General features: G+C 44.0%; 1 protein-coding gene across 1 annotated transcript in view; it reads left to right on the top strand.

The window, feature by feature from the left end:
• The window catches only part of Greb1l (GREB1 like retinoic acid receptor coactivator), a 296,540-nt gene that overhangs the window by 210,905 nt on the left and 66,116 nt on the right, over positions 1-19,519 (top strand). The window contains exons 12-16 of the mRNA XM_045135088.1: positions 459-644; positions 7,576-7,902; positions 9,861-9,989; positions 10,516-10,650; positions 13,657-13,854. Of these exons, the coding sequence (XP_044991023.1) occupies positions 459-644; positions 7,576-7,902; positions 9,861-9,989; positions 10,516-10,650; positions 13,657-13,854 (975 nt within the window). The remainder of the gene's footprint in view (positions 1-458; positions 645-7,575; positions 7,903-9,860; positions 9,990-10,515; positions 10,651-13,656; positions 13,855-19,519) is intronic.

The following is a 19,519-nucleotide window of genomic DNA, read 5'->3' on the forward strand; positions in this document are numbered from 1 at the left end:
TTATTATATCTGTTTGAGAGAATATGGACACACCAGGGCCTCTTGCCACTGCAAAGAACTCCAGATGCATGCTCCATTTTACACGCTTTTCATGAGTGTTAAGGAATCGAACCCAGGCCACAGGCATTTCAAGCAAGTGCCTTTAACCACTGAGCCATCTTCCCCAGCCTCCCCCTCCCCCAAATTATTTTTTATGAAGGATGCGAAGATGTTTTGCTTCCCATCAACCTTCTCTAGCAGGAACAGGTTAACACGTCCCTTCCGTGGGAAACAGAATTTAGGGCATCCGAGATTGTGAGCTCAGGGGAGCGTTTGTTGGGTAGCCATCCCCGAGGGTGGGGGCACTTCTGGGACATCTTTGTTTCCCACTGAGCAGGCGTGTGCAGGGGGCGGGGGTGGGGGGAACAGAGCTCAGAACATGTTTCAGGTGTTTGTTAACTCGGCTGTTTCTGGGGCAGGCTATGGCACTTTACCTTATTTCTATGGAAATGTTGGTGACATTGTCGTGAGTCCTCTGCTGGTGAATTGCTACAAGGTTCCACAGTTGGAAAACAAAGATTTGGAACAACTAGGGTTGGGTAGCCCCCAGCTCCTGAGTGTGGAAAACATGATCCTTCTCACCATACAGTATCTCGTGCGGCTGGGTGAGTTACTTTGGAGTCATTTGCCGGTGACCGTTTTTGTTCTTTTTTTTTTTTTTTTTTAATGTACTGTTTTCTTTATATAGTCACCTCCACTCACTCACCCTCCTTTGATTTCTAACATTCTTTCCTTCAGCGCAGTTCTTGGGCTTTTCCCTTTGCTGGGTTGCTTTGTCCCTTTTAGCGTTGCTTGTGTCCTAAAATAGGCGCATTGCGCCACCTAGTGTCCGTTCTCTTGATGCTACCGCGGTCTTCAAAGTAACCAATAGAGGCAGAAATTTCAGAGGGTTTTGCCCTGGGAGTCAGGCGAAGCCAGCGCTTCACTGCAAGTGTGGCCATTGTCTATGACCGACATTCCCTAGATTTCCAATTCGCCTTTTTATCTTCTGTGGCCGCTGCCTTCACACCCGTTTATTTCTTCCAGTGCTGTACCCCTTTGATGTGGTCCCACGATGCCTTCCTCCTTCCCGTAGGTACTAACTGTGGCCTTCCCTGGGACATCCCCTAGGCCTTAGGGTAAGGGTGATACCTAGGTCATGAACTCTTCACTTCCCCCCTGAGGTCCACAAAAGGTACCTGCAGGTGACGCTACTGTGGGGTTCTGCAGTATTTACATTGAAATGTCCTTTATTTTGCAAACTGGAGTGGGCCATCAAGTATGCATCCTAATTACATACTCTTGGAGCCACTGATTTACTTAGAAAAAACGTTTGAGGTGTAAAAATACATATAAACGTTTTATATGTGCTCAAGAAGTTTTTTTTTTTTAAAGTTGTTAGAACATTCTTTGGTGCTTAAAAAAAATACTGGGATTAAACAATGTTTTTTAAAAAACATTGCATCTGGTTTATGTGGGTCCTTGGCAATCAGCTGGGGTCCTTTGGCTTTGCAGGCAAATGCCTTAACCGCTAACCCATCTTCTCCAGCCCCCTTTGGAGGTCTCCATATGGGCTCTGTTTTGACATGGGCCTTGGGAACTAGCAAAGCTTCACAGTCCCCATGAAAACCACTCTATCACAGACCTGCAACCTGCAAACCATGCTTTTGAAATTATCAAAATCACCTGGGTGTGTGGCTCATTAGACACCATAGTTGAAATTGTTCCAGACTTTGGACTATCTTCTAAGTCACATCCAGATACCCCCAGGATCAGTAAGGCAAAAGCTTCATGCAACAAATGCTATTTAGTATAGCAAACCAAGCTGATCATTGTATCATTTATTCCAACCTTAACAATCGCTTTAAAAAACCCAAGTGGGAGTCGGGCGTGGTGGCGCATGCCTTTGATCCCAGCACTTGGAAGGCAGAGGTAGGAGGATCACCATGAGTTCAAGGCCACCCTGAGACTACCTAGTGAATTCATTCCAGGTCAGCCTGGGCTAGAGTGAGACCCTACTTTGGAAAACCAAAAGAAAAAAAAAAAGTGGGCTAGAGGGATGGCTTAGCAGTTAATGCACTTGCCTGCCAATTTTAAGGACCCAGGTTATTTATATTCCCCAGGACCCACATAAGCCAGATCAACAAGGTGGCACATGTGTCTGGAGTTCATTTGCAGCAGCTGGTTGCCTGGCACATCCATTCTCTTTCTCTTTCTCTAATAAATAATAAATAAAAGTATTTAAATTTTTTTTTAAGCTAAAGTCCAAGTTAATTAAATAAACCTGATCAAAACAAAGTGTTCTTTAAATTTCTAAAGTCTCTTGCCGTAGAAAAGTTCAATTGAATTAAAAACAAGACTATTTTCTGTCATATAGGATCAGTTCTCTCCATAACTTTCATTTCAGTCAGTTAGGTCTGTGTGCAAAATGAACATCTACTGTTTTTTGTTTTTTGTTTTTTAATTTATAGAGCTGGGCATGGTGGCACACACCTTTAATCCCAGCACTCGGGAGGCAGAGGTAGGAGGATCACTGTGAGTTCAAGGCCACCCTGAGACTACATAGTGAATTCCAGGTCAGCCTGGGCTAGAGCGAGACCCCTACTTCAAAAAAATATGTGTGTGTGTGTATAACTTATTTATTTATTTTTGTTTTGTTTTGTTTTTTGAGGTAGGGTCTCACATTAGTCCAGGCTGACCTGGAACTCACTATATAGTCTCAGGGTGGCCTTGAACTCACAGCAATCCACCTACCTCTGCCTCCCGAGTGCTGGGATTAAAGGTGTGCACCACCACGCCCAGCTTTATAACTTATTTATTTATTTGCAAATAGAAGAGACAGAACAAGTGTGCCAGGGTCTCCAGCTGCTGTAATTAAACTCCAGATGCATGTGCCACTTTGTGCGTCTGACTTTACATAGATACTAGGGAACTGAACCTGGGTTGTTAGGCTTTGCAGGCAAGTGCCTTAATCATTGAGCAATCTTTCCAGCCCCTATTACTTCGTTTTTTTAAAATTTTCTTTTAATCTAAACTTTGTTTATGGAAACTTCTCTGCCTCTCAACTAGAAAAAAAAATTATTTTGCATCCAGAGGTTTGAGAGGCAGTAAGAGTAATTTCACATATGCCATACATTATAGACATTAAAAACAAATGCAGACTTCTAAAAGGACAGTTTTAAATGCTTCTGTGGCTAAGTTACTGAGAGGTGACAAAGTGCAACATTTTTCAGAAAGAGCAGGCTTTTCCATGATAGCCACTCTAAAAATGTTTTTCTGTTATTTCACAATCTGAAAAATCTATTTTGATTTTCTGAGGTAGGGTAGGGTCTCACTCTAGTTCAGACTGACCTGGAATTCACTATGTAGTCTCAGAGTGATCTTGAACTCACGGCGATCCTCCTACCTCTGCCTCCCAAGTGCTGGGATTAAAGGCATGGGCCACCATAACCAGCTTCCTTTTCTTTCTTTCTTTTTTTCTTTAATTTTAATTGTATTTAATTTTATTATTTTTATAATTAGCAACTTCCATGATTGTAAACAATATCCCAAGGCAATGCCCTCCCTCCCCCCACTTTCCCTTTTGAAACTCCAGTCTCCATCATATCCCCTCCCCCTCTCAGTCTCTCTTTTATTTTGATGTCATCATCTTTTCTTCCTATTATGATGGTCTTGTATAGGTAGTGTCAGGCACTGTGAGGTCATGGATATCCAGGCCATGTTGTGTCGGGGTGGGGGGGGCTGTTATTTTTTTTTTTTTTTTTTTTTTCTTTTTCTGATTTCTAAGAGAAATTCAATCAAATGAGTTCTAAAATGACAGAAAATGCTAGGAGTATATCAGATAATTTGGTTCCCCCAAATGCCATAATATTTGGATTCCTTGTGCGTCCTCTCACAGACCATGTGGCTAAATCTTGGCTTATAATGGGTCTCATGGACATGACAATGAACTAGGCTTTGAGCTCTCCAGTTTCCAGTGAAAGACAGTAAGGAACTGGAGACAGAGCCACCTGCTTTTCAGTGGTTGGGTGGGTGGAATCCCAAGTATTGAACCCACAGCCTTTCTCATACTAGGCAAGTGCGCTACCACCAGACTACACCTCTGTCCTCCACCCCATGCCCACCCCCGCCTGACAAACTTACTGTGAGCATCACAATCTGTGAGATTTCCACCCTCCTATCTCTCTCTGCCTTCAACCGATCCTGGAAAAAGTGATCTGTTTTGTTTTTCTCATCTCAAGTTCGTTTTTGTCATTGCTTTTCTTTTTAGGCAGGGTCTCACTCTAGCCCAGGTTGACCTTGAACTCACTCTTAGCCCAGGCTGGTCTCCAACTCATGGTGATCAGCTTCCTTTAGCCTCCTCAGTGCCAGGATTAAAGGCGTGAGCACCACACCTGCTTGGTGTTGATGGTTTTTAATGTGCAATATTACATTTAATTTCCTTTTTTTTTTTTTTTTTAAAAAAAAACAAAAAACATGACTAACTCCCTCATTTTCTTACTTTCTCAGAAAAAAAAAAAAAAAATGAGCAGGACCAGGAGACCACTTAAATCTCCATTATAGATAACAGTGGTTTCTGACTCATCACGGTGTCTCCTTTGAGACAGACACCCCATCCTTATCGTGTGTATTTCGTGTTATTTCGCAAGGGGTCCTTCCCCTCGGGTTATGAAGCCACTGCCCAGCCTCAGATCATGATACCAAGGCAGGAATCCTTGAGTTTCAACTCTCGCATTCACCCAGCAAGAAAAGAACAGGCTCGAGGGAATGAATATATTCTCCTTGGTTTTAAATTAAACTAAAGGTAGAAATTACCTATGCCCATTGGGTGCTTACTGTTATTCTAAAGACTGGTTGAGTTTCTAAAGAGAACAAAAATCAAAACTCCCCACCTCTAGGGATCACAGAGTAGCAGAATTAGCTTAACACTAACTGTGGCTGGGAAAGACCAAATGCCTTGTTTTTTTTCTCTTTTATCTTATTTTATTTTTTTGTTACTTTTTTTAAATTAGTTTTTCAAGATAGCCTCTTGCTTTAGCCCAGGCTGACCTGGAATTCACTATGTAGTCTCAGGGTAGCCTTGAACTCTCAGCGATCCTCCTTCTCCTGCCTCCTAAATGCTGGGATTAAGACATGCACCACCACACCCAGCTTCCATTATTATTATTATTGTTGTTGTTGTTTAGAAACTTTGTAGGGATGTATCGTATGTTGATACAAATGCCGTATTTAACAGACCAGCACACAGGGAAATAATGAGAAGCTGAGAACATTCTCCACCTGGGGAAACTATGGGGCTGGAAACATATAAATTGGGAGTGAAAAACATAATCCTCCTCTGTACCTTGTTCTCAAAATTAGGTGTACAGGCAATATGTTAAAGTGTTTTCCAGTGTACGTATGAACAAAATGGAGACGAAGGAAACCTAACATTGATTGCTTTCCAGTAGGTTGACGGAGCAAGAAGTCATTGGTATGCTTCCTGCGCTGGTCACCTCTTAATGCGTAGAATGGGATTGATGCTGTATCTTAGTGTGTCTTCCTGTAGAGAAAGCATGACTAGAAAATAGAGAACTAGAGTCTAATTTTTAAAATTTTATTTTTATTTATTTATTTTTTTAAAAATCATTTTCTCTTTTTTAATATATATTTTATTTATTTGAGAAAGAGAACAAGGCAGAGGAAGAGAGAGAATGGGCGCGCCAGGGCTTCCAGCCACTCTAAATGAACTCCAGACGCGTGCGCCCCCTTGTGCATCTGGCTTATGTGAGACCTGGAGAATGGAACCCGGGTCCTTTGGCTTTGCAGGGAAGGGTCTTGACCGCTAAGCCATCTCTCCAGCCCCTAAGTTGTTTTTTTTTTTTAATTTAATTTATTAGTTTTCTTTTCAGCAAATACGGGCAGTTTGGTACCATTGTTTAGGCTCATCTATGATCTACCCCGTCCCATTGGACCCTCCTTGTTGATATAAATGGGTTGTGCATTGTGGAGTTAGTCTCCAGTTATTGGTACAATAAATGTCTCTGCATATCATGACCCAACATGTGGCTCTGACATTCTTTCCGCCCCCTCTTCCGCAAAATTTCCCTGAGCTATGTTGGGTTCATTTTGGGTCTGCTTCGGTGCTGAGGTGTTGAGGGTCTCTGAGGCTCTGGCTCTCTGATTTGGTAGGAGTTGATTTTTCTCTGTGTTGGTCTCCTTCCCCTTTGTGCTGGTATCCAGATCACAGGAAAACATCACCTTTGCTTGTTTCGCCAATTGTCCTTAGTTTCAGTCGGGCCCCTTTTGAGGTATGTTGGGGCAGCTCTCTCCTTAGGATCTGCATCTATCTGAAAAAGAGAAGCAGATTCTCCAACAGAGAGTAAGTTAGCACCCGGAAAATTGAGGTAACACTTACTTTTTTGATAGAGAGTTTGATAGGTGTAGGCCCTCTTGTACCCCATGATTGATGGTAGCTTGATATTGGAGAGTGCATACCTAGCAAGCATCTCATGGACTAGACAATAGGATGGATGGGAGGGCGGGGAGGGCATCGAAGGGTGGAAAATAGTAATCGTGACCCAAACGGCAATGGTACCATAAAATTCTACTTCCTAAAAGACAGAGCAAATGGCTGAACCTTCACTAGACCCTTACAGGAAACACCTGAACCACAAGACACTGGAGAGGGTAGGATCAAGACTAACCTAAATCTTCTTCCCTCCCTCCCTCTCCTCCCCTCTCTCTCTCTCCTCTCTAACTCTTGTATATTAGTTATGTTTTTCCTCAATTTCTTAGTGGGCACTGACCTATATAACCCCCCCCCCTTCCAGCTTGGGGCTATCATCCACAATGAGCTTTTGATCAGAGAAACCTACAAGGTTTCCCAAAACAATGACAGACTTCTGTCAGAGTATTTGATGACCCACGAAAGGCCAGTGGTAAGACCCTATTGCTGAAGACTTCATACACAGCTGACACGTAAAATGGAATGACATGGCTGGAAGCCAGGAGAGAGTCAGTCCCCAGACAGTCAGCGTGTCTAGTGCCAGAAGGTGCTACATGGGCGACTGGAAGAAATGACCAAGATCTGTCCAAGAACTCATTGTCTAACCTAATTAGCAACAAATTACCTGATGTGATGCCCACACAAGTGCAATAGTGGCACACAGCCATGGTGGGGAACCAACTGCTCTTGATTTGGCTAACTGATCCCCTCAGTGGTACGAGACCCATAGCTGGAGCTGGGAAACAAGTCAGAACCATACCCAAACATAAGCCCACTCTCCAATATCAGCCCCTAAGTTTTTTATTGAGTCTGATTTTTTTTTTTTAATTTAGGCTGAGAGAAAAAAGAACTTTTCCCAATGTTAAGTGATTAGTACGTGATATATATTTTTCTACACACACACGCACACACACACACACACACACACATCTTTGGGACTGCTGCAAGGAAGAGTTATTAACTTGCCAGTTGGAGTATGGTGGTGGTAGAGAAAACCAGGATGGTGGGTGGGTTATGTTTCTTCTACCTGTGACTTTTTAAAATTCTAGCTGTAATCCTCTCTACGACAGGTCCTGATCAGATACCTCTCAGGGAAGAATTTGAGCAAATTATGCTCAAAGCTATGCAGGAATTTACTCTGAGAGAACGAACCTTGCCAATGGGCACTTCGTGTACACCTGTGTCACCAGGACAGCTCCCCTGGCTTGCTCGATTAATCGCCAGCGTGTCTCAGGACTTGGTGCATGTGATTGTCACCCAGAACTCTTTGGCAGAGGGCATTTCAGAGACACTGAGGATTCTCAGCGAGATGAAACACTACCAAAAGCTACCAGATTATGTCGTGGCGATTTGTGCATCGAAAATCAGAGGAAATGAATTTTGTGTAGTGGTGTTAGGTGAGTGGTTTTTGCCATTTATTTAACGCACTCATTCAGCCATCTGCTTAAAAAATAATAATAAGGGCTGGAGAGATGGCTTAGCGGTTAAGCGCTTGCCTCTGAAGCCTAAGGACCCTGGTTCGAGGCTCGGTTCCCCAGGACCCACGTTAGCCAGATGCACAAGGGGGCGCATGCATCTGTAGTTCGTTTGCAGTGGCTGGAAGCCCTGGCACGCCCATCCTCTCTTTCTCTATATGCTTCTTTCTTTCTCTGTCTGTCACTCTCAAATAAATAAATTAAAAAATATTTTAAAAGAATAATAATAGTAGTAGTGGGCTGGAGGGGATGGCTTAGCAGTTAAGGCATTTGCCTGCAAAGCCAAAGGAACCAGGTTCGATTCCCCAAGACCCACATTAGCCAGATGCACAAGGGGGCATCCACGTCTGGAGTTTTCTTACAGTAGCTGGAGGCCCTGGCATACCCATTCTCTCTCACTCTCTCTCTCCCCTCTTTCTCTGCTAAATAAATAAATAAATAAATAAATAAATAAATAAATAAATAAATATAAGACATAATAAAATAATAATTAGGTGCTTTAGACATCCATGTAATTGGCCTCAGGTTAATTACTGCCACTTGGGTCCTTCCAATTTTAACTTTTAACCTCAGGTCAGGTGTTAACAGCCCTCAGCTCAGCCAGTGCCCCTGGCACCTGGTTATGGGGACATTCTTTCAAAGCTCACCCTTGAAACAGACACCCTGGACTCATGGGCCTTCTGTCCTTAAAAGGTTTTGCCACTCTAGCATGTGATAAAGCCACTGCCACAGGTGGTTTATGCCAATCAGTCATGTTTGCCAGAATCTTAGCGCATACATTCTCCTCTTCATGGAAGAATCTATTTTCATAACATTCACTCTTTAGAAAGTGGATACATTATCAAATGTGCATGTTTGTTTGTTTGTTTGTTTTTAATTGTTTTTGTGCTGATTCTCTACCAGGCAGCATCCGTGACACCATTTGGGCTCAATTATTGCTTCTCTCTCCTCTGTACTGAATGAATCTCACGTCTTCCTACTGAAGGACCAAGCCTGCCCCCCACCCCACATGCACATTGACAAAACCTGTCTGTCTATCCTTCTGCGTTATGTTTGCCAAGTAGTGTGATCTGTTAATTTTAAAATGTTCATTTCTAAAAGCAGCTTAAGTTTGTGGCATTTTTAAACATATTTTTATTTATTTGCAAGCATACAGAGACAGGGAGAATAGGCACACCAGGACCTCCAACCACTGCAAATGAATTCCAGATGCAGGCGCATCTGGCTGTACATGGCCACTGGAGAATTGAACTTGAGTCATTAGGCTTTGCAGGCAAGCATCTTAACCACTGACTCATCTCTCCAGGCCAAGTTTACATTTTTCTTTTTTTTAATATTTAATTAATTATTTATTTGAGAGAGAGAGATAATGGGAGCACCAGGGCCTCCAGCCGCTGCAAACAAACTCCAGATGCATGCGCCCCCTTGTGCATCTGGCTTACGTGGGCCCTGGAGAATCGAACTGGGATCCTTTGGCTTTGCAGGCAAATGCCTTAACCACCAAGCCATCTCTCCAGTCCCCCAAGTGTACATTTTTAAAGTAAGTACTTAAGACAACTGTGCAAACACATTTTTCCCCAGAGTCTTTCCTATCTCTAAAAATATGCATATGCACATGTTTCCAGTTGCAAACCTCATTTTTTTCCTCCCTTGATCACCTAGCATTGTGTTTTGAACATTTTCTCTGATTATCTGTAGCCTCCAAATTGACATTTCAAATGCTACGCAACTATCCCGATTCTGACATGCCGTGGTTTTCTTCATCCAACGCCTGTATGTAGACGCATACTCTGCGCTCCAGCCGTGGCTGTTGTAATCACCATGGCAGTGGGCACTTGGTCTCCGTGATGAGTCATCCCTTCTCCCCCTCCGTCCTCCAGGTCAGCACCAGTCCCGGGCTCTGGCAGAGAGCATGCTCACCACAAGCGAGTTTTTGAAAGAAATTAGTTATGAGCTCATCACAGGAAAGGTCAGTTTCCTGGCATCGCATTTCAAAACCACGTCGTTAGGTGAGTGCCTATTTCAATCTCCGCCTGCACAGATGAGTTTGGGGCCAAAGCTCGCTGGCCGATCTTTTCGCTGGGAATGGTTTATCCTGACCATACATACTGTGACTAACACCGCAGGAAGCCGTGGGGGGCGGGGGGCGCTGTCCAGAGGAAGGACCATGATGCTAGACGAAAACCTCAGCTTAGCCAGGACTTTGTTGAATGACCTTGGGCCAGTCTCTCTCTCTCTCTCTGTGTCTCGGTTGCAGTTTTCTCATATGTCACATGGAAATAGAATAGTCTCATGCTGCCTGCTTTTGACTCAATGATGCAAGTCAAAAGAGATGCGGCGTGTGAAAGCGTGTCAGCTTTCACACACTGTGGAGACATCCTACAGGAGGGACCAGGGGAAAACTCTAACACGAATTGCTGGTCTGCTTACAAATCTCGATGATGAACCCGCCTGACGGCCCAGTTTGAAAACTGATAAGCGCGATCCGGGCGATCCGGCGTATCATTCCGCCGTCTTATCTTTATTCGGACACAGGTGATGACCTGGACAAGCTGCTGGAAAAGATGCGACAACGAAGAGGAGACAGTGTGGTCACCCCCTTTAACGGAGACCTTCATGAGTGTGTGTCGCCCCAGGAGGCTGCCGCTATGGTCCCCACACAAAACATAGGTAATGTCGCCTCAGGCAGACAGGAAGGAATCAGGCCTTGGGACAGACATGGAAGCTAAATCACAGGGTTTTGAAGAGTCCTGAAGTCATGGACACAAGGCTTTTGCTTTTTGTTTTTCGAGGTAGGGTCTCGCTCTAACCCAGGCTCACCTGGAATTCACTAATGTAGTCTTAGAATGGCCTCGAACTCACGGCCATTCTCCTACCTCTGCCTCCCGAGTGCTGGGATTAAAGGCGCGCGCCCGGTTACACAAGACTTTTCATAATTGTCGACACAATGAGTTGGGTTCAAATAAAAAAAATAAAAAGCCTTACTTGTAGCCTGGATGGAAGGCTTTGTACAAGTCTCCTAAATCTAAAACCAAAATCATTATCCCTCCCCACACACCCTTCTTTCTTCTAAGCAGATGCTTTCTATGTAGTCTATGCTGACCTCAAATTTGCAATCTTCCTGCCTCAGCCTCCTGAGTGCTGGGATTATAGGCATGAACTAGCATACTTTATCTTGAACACTAAACACTTCCTTTCCCCCTCCCCACACACAACAATTCTAGGACCTGCAGTACTTTTTCCTTAGCTCTGCCAGTTACATACGCGCAACTGTGCTTGCTATGGGCTTCAAAGAATTATGTCAAAAAAAAAAGTGCATGGGCTGGAGAGATGGCTTAGTGGTTAAGCGCTTGCCTGTGAAGCCTGAGGACCCCGGTTCGAGGCTCGGTTCCCCAGGTCCCACGTTAGCCAGATGCACAAGGGGGTGCACGCATCTGGAGTTCGTTTGCAGAGGCTGGAAGCCCTGGCGCGCCCATTCTCTCTCTCTCCCTCTATCTGTCTTTCTCTCTGTGTCTGTCGCTCTCAAATAAATAAATTTTTTTAAAAAAAAAGTGCACCTCAGGCCGTGCAGGATCTTGGCACCCTCACTTTCTCTTCCCCTCTGACCTGTAAACCCCTCATCATGTCAGGGAAGGTGAGGCCTTCCTGACAGAGCAGCAACACTCACACGTTATGCACCCTACATCAGGTCAGAGGACTGATGAGACCCCCCCATTAGATCGGCGTCCTTGGGGTTAAAAGTCCTTCCCCAGTTCACCGATTGACAGGCTGACACACGACAGACAGGACAGGACGACAGGAAAGAGAACCAGAGGAAGAAGAGAAAGGAAACAGACTCGCATAAGCCGCTGCTGACAGCCATGTGGCCACCTCCTGATAGGAATGTGTCATTTATAGTTGAGGATGGCTCAGGCCATAAAATTGGCGGAGCTTGGCGTCAGCTCCTTTTATACAAACAAATGCAAACACCGTCCATAAAGTGTTTTGACTTCTGGGAGGTATTTGGTGCTAAAGCCATCAACCAGAGGATCTGAAGCATGTTTACCATTAACTTTTGTTTTGTTTTGTTTTGTTTTTTTGGTTTTTCAAGGTAGGGTCTCACCCTAGCTCAGGCTGACCTGGAATTCTCTATGTAGTCTCAGGCTGACCATGAGCTCACAGCCATCCTCCTACCTCTGCCTCCCAAGTGCTGGGATTAAAGGCATGTGCCATCATGCCTGGTTCATTAACTTTTGAATAGCTAACAGGTTCAGAATTTAAAAAGAAAAAAAAAACCCTCAGAAGACATACAAGTCCCTAAGTACAATATCTAGAAATATTGATTGAAGATACTTTTTCTGTCTCATCAAACCTCAAAGTCTGCTAAATTAAATCCTACAAATATATCTGTATGTTTAGTTCCCATGCAATCCAACCTGTGAACTGAGGGAAATGGCCGTCTAGTTATTAATCAGAAGACAGGCTTGTTTTGATTGGCACTCCTTGTAAGTAAAACAAAACAAAACAAAACAAACAAACAAACAAAAAAAACCCCTAAGTTGGGAATGGTAGTAGGAAGATGTTCCTGATAACAAGTAATCCTTAAAAAAAAAAAAAAAAAGATGAGGTTGCTTATCCAGGTGTTTTATTGACTAAGCTTGGTTCTTGACACATGTATGAGAGATTGGTTGCTTGGTGAACACTTGCAATAAAGAGTTACTGAGGGGCTGGAGAGATGGCTCAGCAGTTAAACGCTTGCCTGTGAAGCCTAAGGACCCCAGTTCGAGGCTCGATTCCCCAGGACCCACGTAAGCCAGATGCACAGGGTGGCGCATGCATCTGGAGTTCGTTTGTAGTGGTTAGAGGTCCTGGCCCACCCATTCTCTCTCTCTCTATCTGCCTCTTTCTCTCTCTCTCTGTCACTCTCAAATAAACAAAAAAATAAAAAAAAAGCTCCTGACATGCATGTAGTATCTGGATGGGGTTTTGTAATCCATCACCTGTTGAGAGGAACAGTTGCCCGTGTCACACGTCAGCTCTCTTCAGATAGCGCTGGCATCAGCGCTGGCATTAATCACACCACCTAAGCCTGCCAGGTCACAAGTGCTGGCAAAGCCAAGTGGAGTGGGCAGAGAGGGAGGGAGGGCCGTGTCCCTGTGACCTACGTTATCGAGCCACACAGGAGGGCATTTCAGGCCATGTTGCATCTGACTTGCCGAAGAGGAAATGTTGACTGAGGTATCCACAAAGGCCCAAGGGAACCAGCTTTGGAATTACAACATCACCTCCCTTCCTGAGCTGGGAAGGCCTGTGCTGAGATTCCTAAAAACCTAAACACTCTCCCTTTCCTAAACAGAGCCCTGCCCAGGGCTGTGACAATCTGTCTGTCTCCACTATTAGGGTGGAAGTGCTGAGCGGGTTGCATTAGGCATTTGTAAGGCAATCTGTTGATTTTTTTAGATAATACATTTGTAAATCTGCCACATTTAACTCCTGGACACACCGTCTCAGCCAAGTTTTAGGGAGGAAGTAGACAAATTGATTAAAACTCAGCATTCAGAAAGTGAAAGTTCTTGGTGGGAAAAAATTGTTTTACCTCTTACACGGTTTATGTCTGTACATAGATTCATGGTGACCATCACAGAACTAAAGCAATATTGTTCTTACAACTTTTTTTTGTTTTGTTTTAAATTTTAGATTTAGATAATGAAACCTTCCAAATTTATCAACCACAACTCACAGTTGCCAGGAAACTCTTGTCCCAAGTGTGTGCCATCGCAGACAGTGGCAGCCAGAGCCTGGACCTCGGCCACTTTAGCAAAGTGGACTTCATCATCATTGTCCCAAGATCAGAGGTTCTAGTCCAGCAAACTCTTCAACGGATCCGACAATCAGGTAGGAATGAACTTTCTAAGAGTTCTCCTCAAGGCCCTTCCTTAGATCCTCTTGACCCCTTCCTTCTGCTTTATCCAAATTTTCACAGAACACTCGAGATTTTATTTGTTTTTAATTTTTTTTAAGTTTTATTTATTTATTTGATAGAGTCAGAGAGAGAGACAGAGACAGACAGACAGACAGAGAGAATGGGCACGTCAGAGCCTCCAGCCACTGCAAATGAACTCCAGAAATTTGTGCCACCTTGTGCGTCTGGCTTACATGGGTCCTAGGGAATTGAACCTGGGTCCTTTGATTTTGCAGGCAAACACCTTAATCACTAAGCCATCCCTCCAGCCCAAGACTTTTTTTTTTTTTTTTTTTTTTTGAGGTAGGATCTTGTTCTAGCCCAGGCTGACCTGGAATTCACTAGTCTCAGGGTGGCCTCAAACTCTGCCTCTGCCTCCCATGTGCTGGGATTAAAGGCATGCACCACCATGCTCAGCTGAAACATTCTTCATTATTAAAAACCATATGACTGGCCAAGCGTGGTAGCGCATGCCTTTACTCCCAACACTCAGGAGGCAGAGGTAGGAGGATCACCATGAGTTCAAGACCACCCTGAGACTACAGAGTGAATTCCAGGTCAGCCTGGGCTAGAGCGAGACCCTACCTCGGAAAAAAAAAAAGGAAAAAAAAAGAAGACACCATAAAACACTAGAAATGTTGCTTCAAATGTATCTATAAGCTTTCTCTCAAAGTACTGTAACCTTTCCCCTCCAAGATCAAAGGTAAAATGATGTGCCTATTTGCCAGAGGCTATTAAGTCTGTGATGTAATACATGGGGCTGGAATCTGGTCATTCGTTTATTAGAAGAAATTTTCTCAAAGCAATGATAGCTTGTTGGAATACTAGAAATTGTGCCATGTGATCTTCTATGCCCAGACAGGTCATGTACTCAGAGGTAGTTCTTGAAGATTTAGCATGTTACCAGCACATTTCAGCCATCCTTCATGGAAGGAAATAGGATGAATTCAATAGTGCTTAAGGGCTGGAGAGATGGCTTACCGGTTAAGCTGTTTACTTGTGAAGTCTAAGGACCCAGGTTCAAGTCCTCAGGACCCATGTAAAGGCAGATGCACAAAGTGGTACATGCTTCTGAAGTTTGTTTGCAGTGGCTAGAGGTCCTGGTGTGCCCATGCTCTCTCACTCTCTCTCTCTCTTTCAAAAAAATAAATAAATATTAGCCGGGTGTGGTGGCGCACGCCTTTAATCCCAGCACTCGGGAGGCAGAGGTAGGAGGATTTCTGTGAGTTCGAGGCCACCCTGAGACTCCATAGTGAATTCCAGATCAGCCTGGGCTAGAGTGAGACCCTATCTCGAAAAATCAAAAATAAATAAATATTTTAAAAATTCTTTTAAAAAGTACATAAGAATATATATTTTTAAGTGTTTAAAATGTATCTTATATATTCTCCACATTGCCTCTCAAACTGTATCCTATACACTGACCACCAGGGGATCTTGTTAAAAATGCAGAGTTCAGTCTGGAGAGATGGCTTAGTGGTTAAGATGCTTGCCTGCAAATCCAAAGGATTCAGGTTCGATTCTCCAGGTCCCACAGAAGCCAGATGCACAAGGTGGTGCATGTATCTGGAGTTCATTTGCAGTGGCTAGAGGCCCTGGCATGCCCATTCTCTCTATCTATCTATCTAATAAATAAATAAAAATAAAAATGTGTTTAAATGTAGTTTCCTCCAGTAGGCGATGGATGGTCTCCCCTGGCATCAAGCAGTAACTATTTCTCATGGATCTTCTTTTCCATGCCTGGAGGGCATGCCTTCTCCTTTGGAAGCTTTACTTGTACCATTTGGCATTTGCAGCCTCTCGGTTTGTGATCTGATATCCCAGGTCGTGTTGGAGCAAACACATCGTGGCACCTGTTGGGAGTGACATGACCATCTGAGAGCCTTTCCCTGAAGTAGCCTCTCAGTGACTTTCACCTCCTCTCATGCATGCAAACCCCTGAATAAAACCCTATGTTTTTTTTTTTAATTTAATTTATTAGTTTTCATTTCAGTGAATACAGGCAGTTTGGTACCATTATTTAGGCTCATCTGTGATCTACCCCCTCCCATTAGACCCTCCTTGTTAATGAAAATGGGTCGTGCATTGTGGAGATAGCCCCCAGTTATTAGTATGATAAATGTCTCTGCAAATCATGACCCAACATGTAACTCTGACATTCTTTCTGCCCCCTCTTCCGCAAGATTTCCCTGAGCCATGTTGGGTTCATTTTTGGTCTGCTTCAGTGCTGAGGTGTTGGGGGACCTCTGAGGCTTTGGCTCTCTGATTTGGTAGGAGTTGATTTTTCTCTGCGTTGATCTCCTTCCCCTTTGTGCTGGTATCCGGTTCACAGGAAAACATCACCCTTGCTAATTTCGCCAGTTGTCCTTAGTTTCAGTTGGGCCCCTTTTGAGGTATGTTGGGGCAGCTCTCTTCTTAGGATCTGCATCTATCTGGAAAAGAGAAGCAGATTCTCCAACGGAGAGTAAGTTAGCACCCGGAAAATTGAGATAACACTTACTTTTTTGATAGACAGTTTGATAGGTGTAGGCCCTCTTATACCCCGTGATTGATGGTAGCTTGATATTGGAGAGTGGGCTTGTGTTTGGGTATGGTTCTGACTTGTTTCCCAGCTCCAGCTAAGGGTCTAGTACCACTGAGTGGATCAGTTAGCCAAATCAAGAGCAATTGATTCCTCACCATGGCTGTGTACCACTATTGCACTTGTGTGGGCATCACATCCGGTTATTTGTTGCTAATTAGGTTAAACAATGTGTTGCTTGGACAGATCTTGGTCATTTCCCCCAGTCGCCTATGTAGCGCCTTCTGGCACTAGACACGCTGACTGTCTGGGGACTGACTCTCTCCTGGCTTCCAGCCATGTCATTCCATTTTACGCGTCAGCTGTGTATGGAGTCTTCAGCAATAGGGTCTTATCACTGGCCTTTGGTGGGTCATCAAGTACTCTGACAGAAGTCTGTCATTGTTTTGGGAAACCCTATGTTTATGTTTTTGACACACAGATAAATGTATAAATTGGCCCTTTCCCTTTCCTTTCTCAGTGTGCTCAGATTTCTCTTACGTGTTTTAAGATTGCCACTCCTCAAAAAGGTACCAGGATCAGGCCAGCTTAAAGAAGTTTAGAATATAGGAGAAAAGCCGGTGTCATAGACAGATTTGGAAAATTCAAGGTGAAGCCTATTCTTTTTTTTTTTTTTTTTTTTTGAGAGTGACAGACGGAGAAAGAGGCAGAGAGAGAGAGAGAATGGGCGCGCCAGGGCCTCCAGCCTCTGCAAACGAACTCCAGACGCGTGCGCCCCCTTGTGCATCTGGCTAACGTGGGTCCTGGGGAACCGAGCCTCGAACCGGGGTCCTTAGGCTTCACAGGCAAGCGCTTAACCGTTAAGCCATTTCTCCAGCCCTAGACCTAGATTATTTAAAAAATAGGCTTCGTCTTGAATCTTCCAGGGCTGACCTAGATTATTTAAAAAATAGGCTTCGTCTTGAATCTTCCAGGGCTGACCTAGATTATTTAAAAAATAGGCTTCGTCTTGAATCTTCCAGGGCTGGAGAAATGGCTTAGCAGTTAAGCGCTTGCCTGTGAAGCCTAAGGACCCCGGTTCGAGGCTCAATTCCCCAGGACCCACGTTAGCCAGATGCACAAGGGGGCGCATGCGTCTGGAGTTCGTTTGCAGTGGCTGGAGGCCCTGGCGCGCCCATTCTCTGTCTGTCTCTCTCAAATAAATAAAAATAAAACACAAAATATTAAAAAAAATAATCTAGGTCTAGCCTTGGCACACATACTAAAAACTTTTGCTGCAAAAATGATCACTTCTAGATATTTAGAAATGACTTCACTTTGTTATAAAATAAATAAATAAAACAGGATGGAAGCCAGGCGTGGTGGCACACGCCTTTAATCCCAGCGCTTGAGAGGCAGAGGTAGGAGGAAAGACTACATAGTGAATTCCAGCTCAGCCTGGACTACAATGAGACCCTACCTCGAGGTAAGGTTTCACTTTAGTCCAGACTGAATTCACTGTGTAGTCTCAGGGTGGCCTCAAACTCACAGTGATCCTCCTATCTGTGCCTCCCTAGAGCTGGGATTAGAGGCGTGCACCACCACACCTGGCCCAAAGTAGAAAATTTTGAACATTTGTGATAAAATATATGCTTAAATATATGCATAAAAAGCTCTGGGTTTAATTTCAGCACCAAAAAGTAAATAAATAAGCATTTGTAATCCTACCATTCAGGGATAACCGCTAAAAATGTTAATAACAACTTAATACCTAGTATAATACTTCCTTCCTGCCTAGATCTCATTTTTCTGTTGACATGGTAGTGCATGTATTTTCCCAGTCCGTGAAAAGCTGTTGTAAGCAACATTCTTAATGAATGCATAATATTCCATATGATAAATACAACAAAATCTGTCTCCATATTTAAATACCTTTGTACTTTGGAACATGTACTAATTAATAGAAGAGAAAAAAACCTAATTTATGTTAAGAGAAATTGTCAAGGACAGAGTAGATATCAGGAAATTATTCATTAAGATGACTCTTCACTACCATACCCATTGAAACAGAAAGAGTTCCCAAGAAATCATATGACTCCATTTACTCATATTTTATGCTGGAAATCAAGACGAGGTGAATCTGCCTGTAGTCACAGAAGATAGTCCTTTGAGAGCACAAACTATGTTTTCATCCTTAGACGTCTCTCTCAGTCTAACACCGGCAGGTGCTGAACTGATAATTCAAGTGGAGAGCAGCAGAGATGGAGGTAGAGGATGGGCAGAGGGAGAAATGTCCCTATGGCCTTCTTCCTGGTTCCACTTGCCACCCTCCCTAAAGAGAGCACTGAAGACAGAGCAGCCAGCCTGCCAGCGAAGGCAGCAAGCAGGGGGAAATGGCCAGGGCATGCAGCAAGGGCACATCCTGGCAACCCACATGTGCTGGACGTGAAAAGCTGAAAATAGAAACCCTTGTATTGTTGCTGACCCAGCAGTAAGGGGACATGAGTGATACCGCAGCCAACTATGGAAAAAAGGAAAGGAGGGAGGGAAGAAACAAGATGGGAGAGCAACATAAAGAAGGAATGTGGAGGGCTGGAGAGATGGCTTAGCGGTTAAGCGCTTGCCTATGAAGCCTAAGGACCTCGGCTCCCCAGGGTCCCACATTAGCCAGATGCACAAGGGGGCGCACGCGTCTGGAGTTCATTTGCAGAGGCTGGAAGCCCTGGCGCGCCCATTCTCTCTCCCTCCCTCTATCTGTCTTTCTCTCTGTGTCTGTCGTTCTCAAATAAATAAATAAAAAGTAAAAAAAAAAAAAGAAAAATTAAAAAAAGAAAGAATGTGGAAGCCGGGCGCGGTCGCACGCCTTTAATCCCAGCACTCGGGAGGCAGAGGTAGGAGGGTTGCTGTAAGTTCAAGGGCACCCTGGGACTCCATAGTGAATTCCAGGTCAGTCTGGGCCAGAGTGAGACCCTACCTTGAAAAAAAAAGAAGAAGAAGAAGAAGAAGAGGAGGAGGAGGAGGAAGAAGAAGAAGGAGGAGGAGGAGGAATGTGGAGAAAATGGATTAAACATCTTTAAAATATTTTTACTTATTTGAGA

Source organism: Jaculus jaculus, chromosome 15 (assembly GCF_020740685.1).
Source record: "Jaculus jaculus isolate mJacJac1 chromosome 15, mJacJac1.mat.Y.cur, whole genome shotgun sequence".
NCBI classification, from domain to species: domain Eukaryota; kingdom Metazoa; phylum Chordata; class Mammalia; order Rodentia; family Dipodidae; genus Jaculus; species Jaculus jaculus.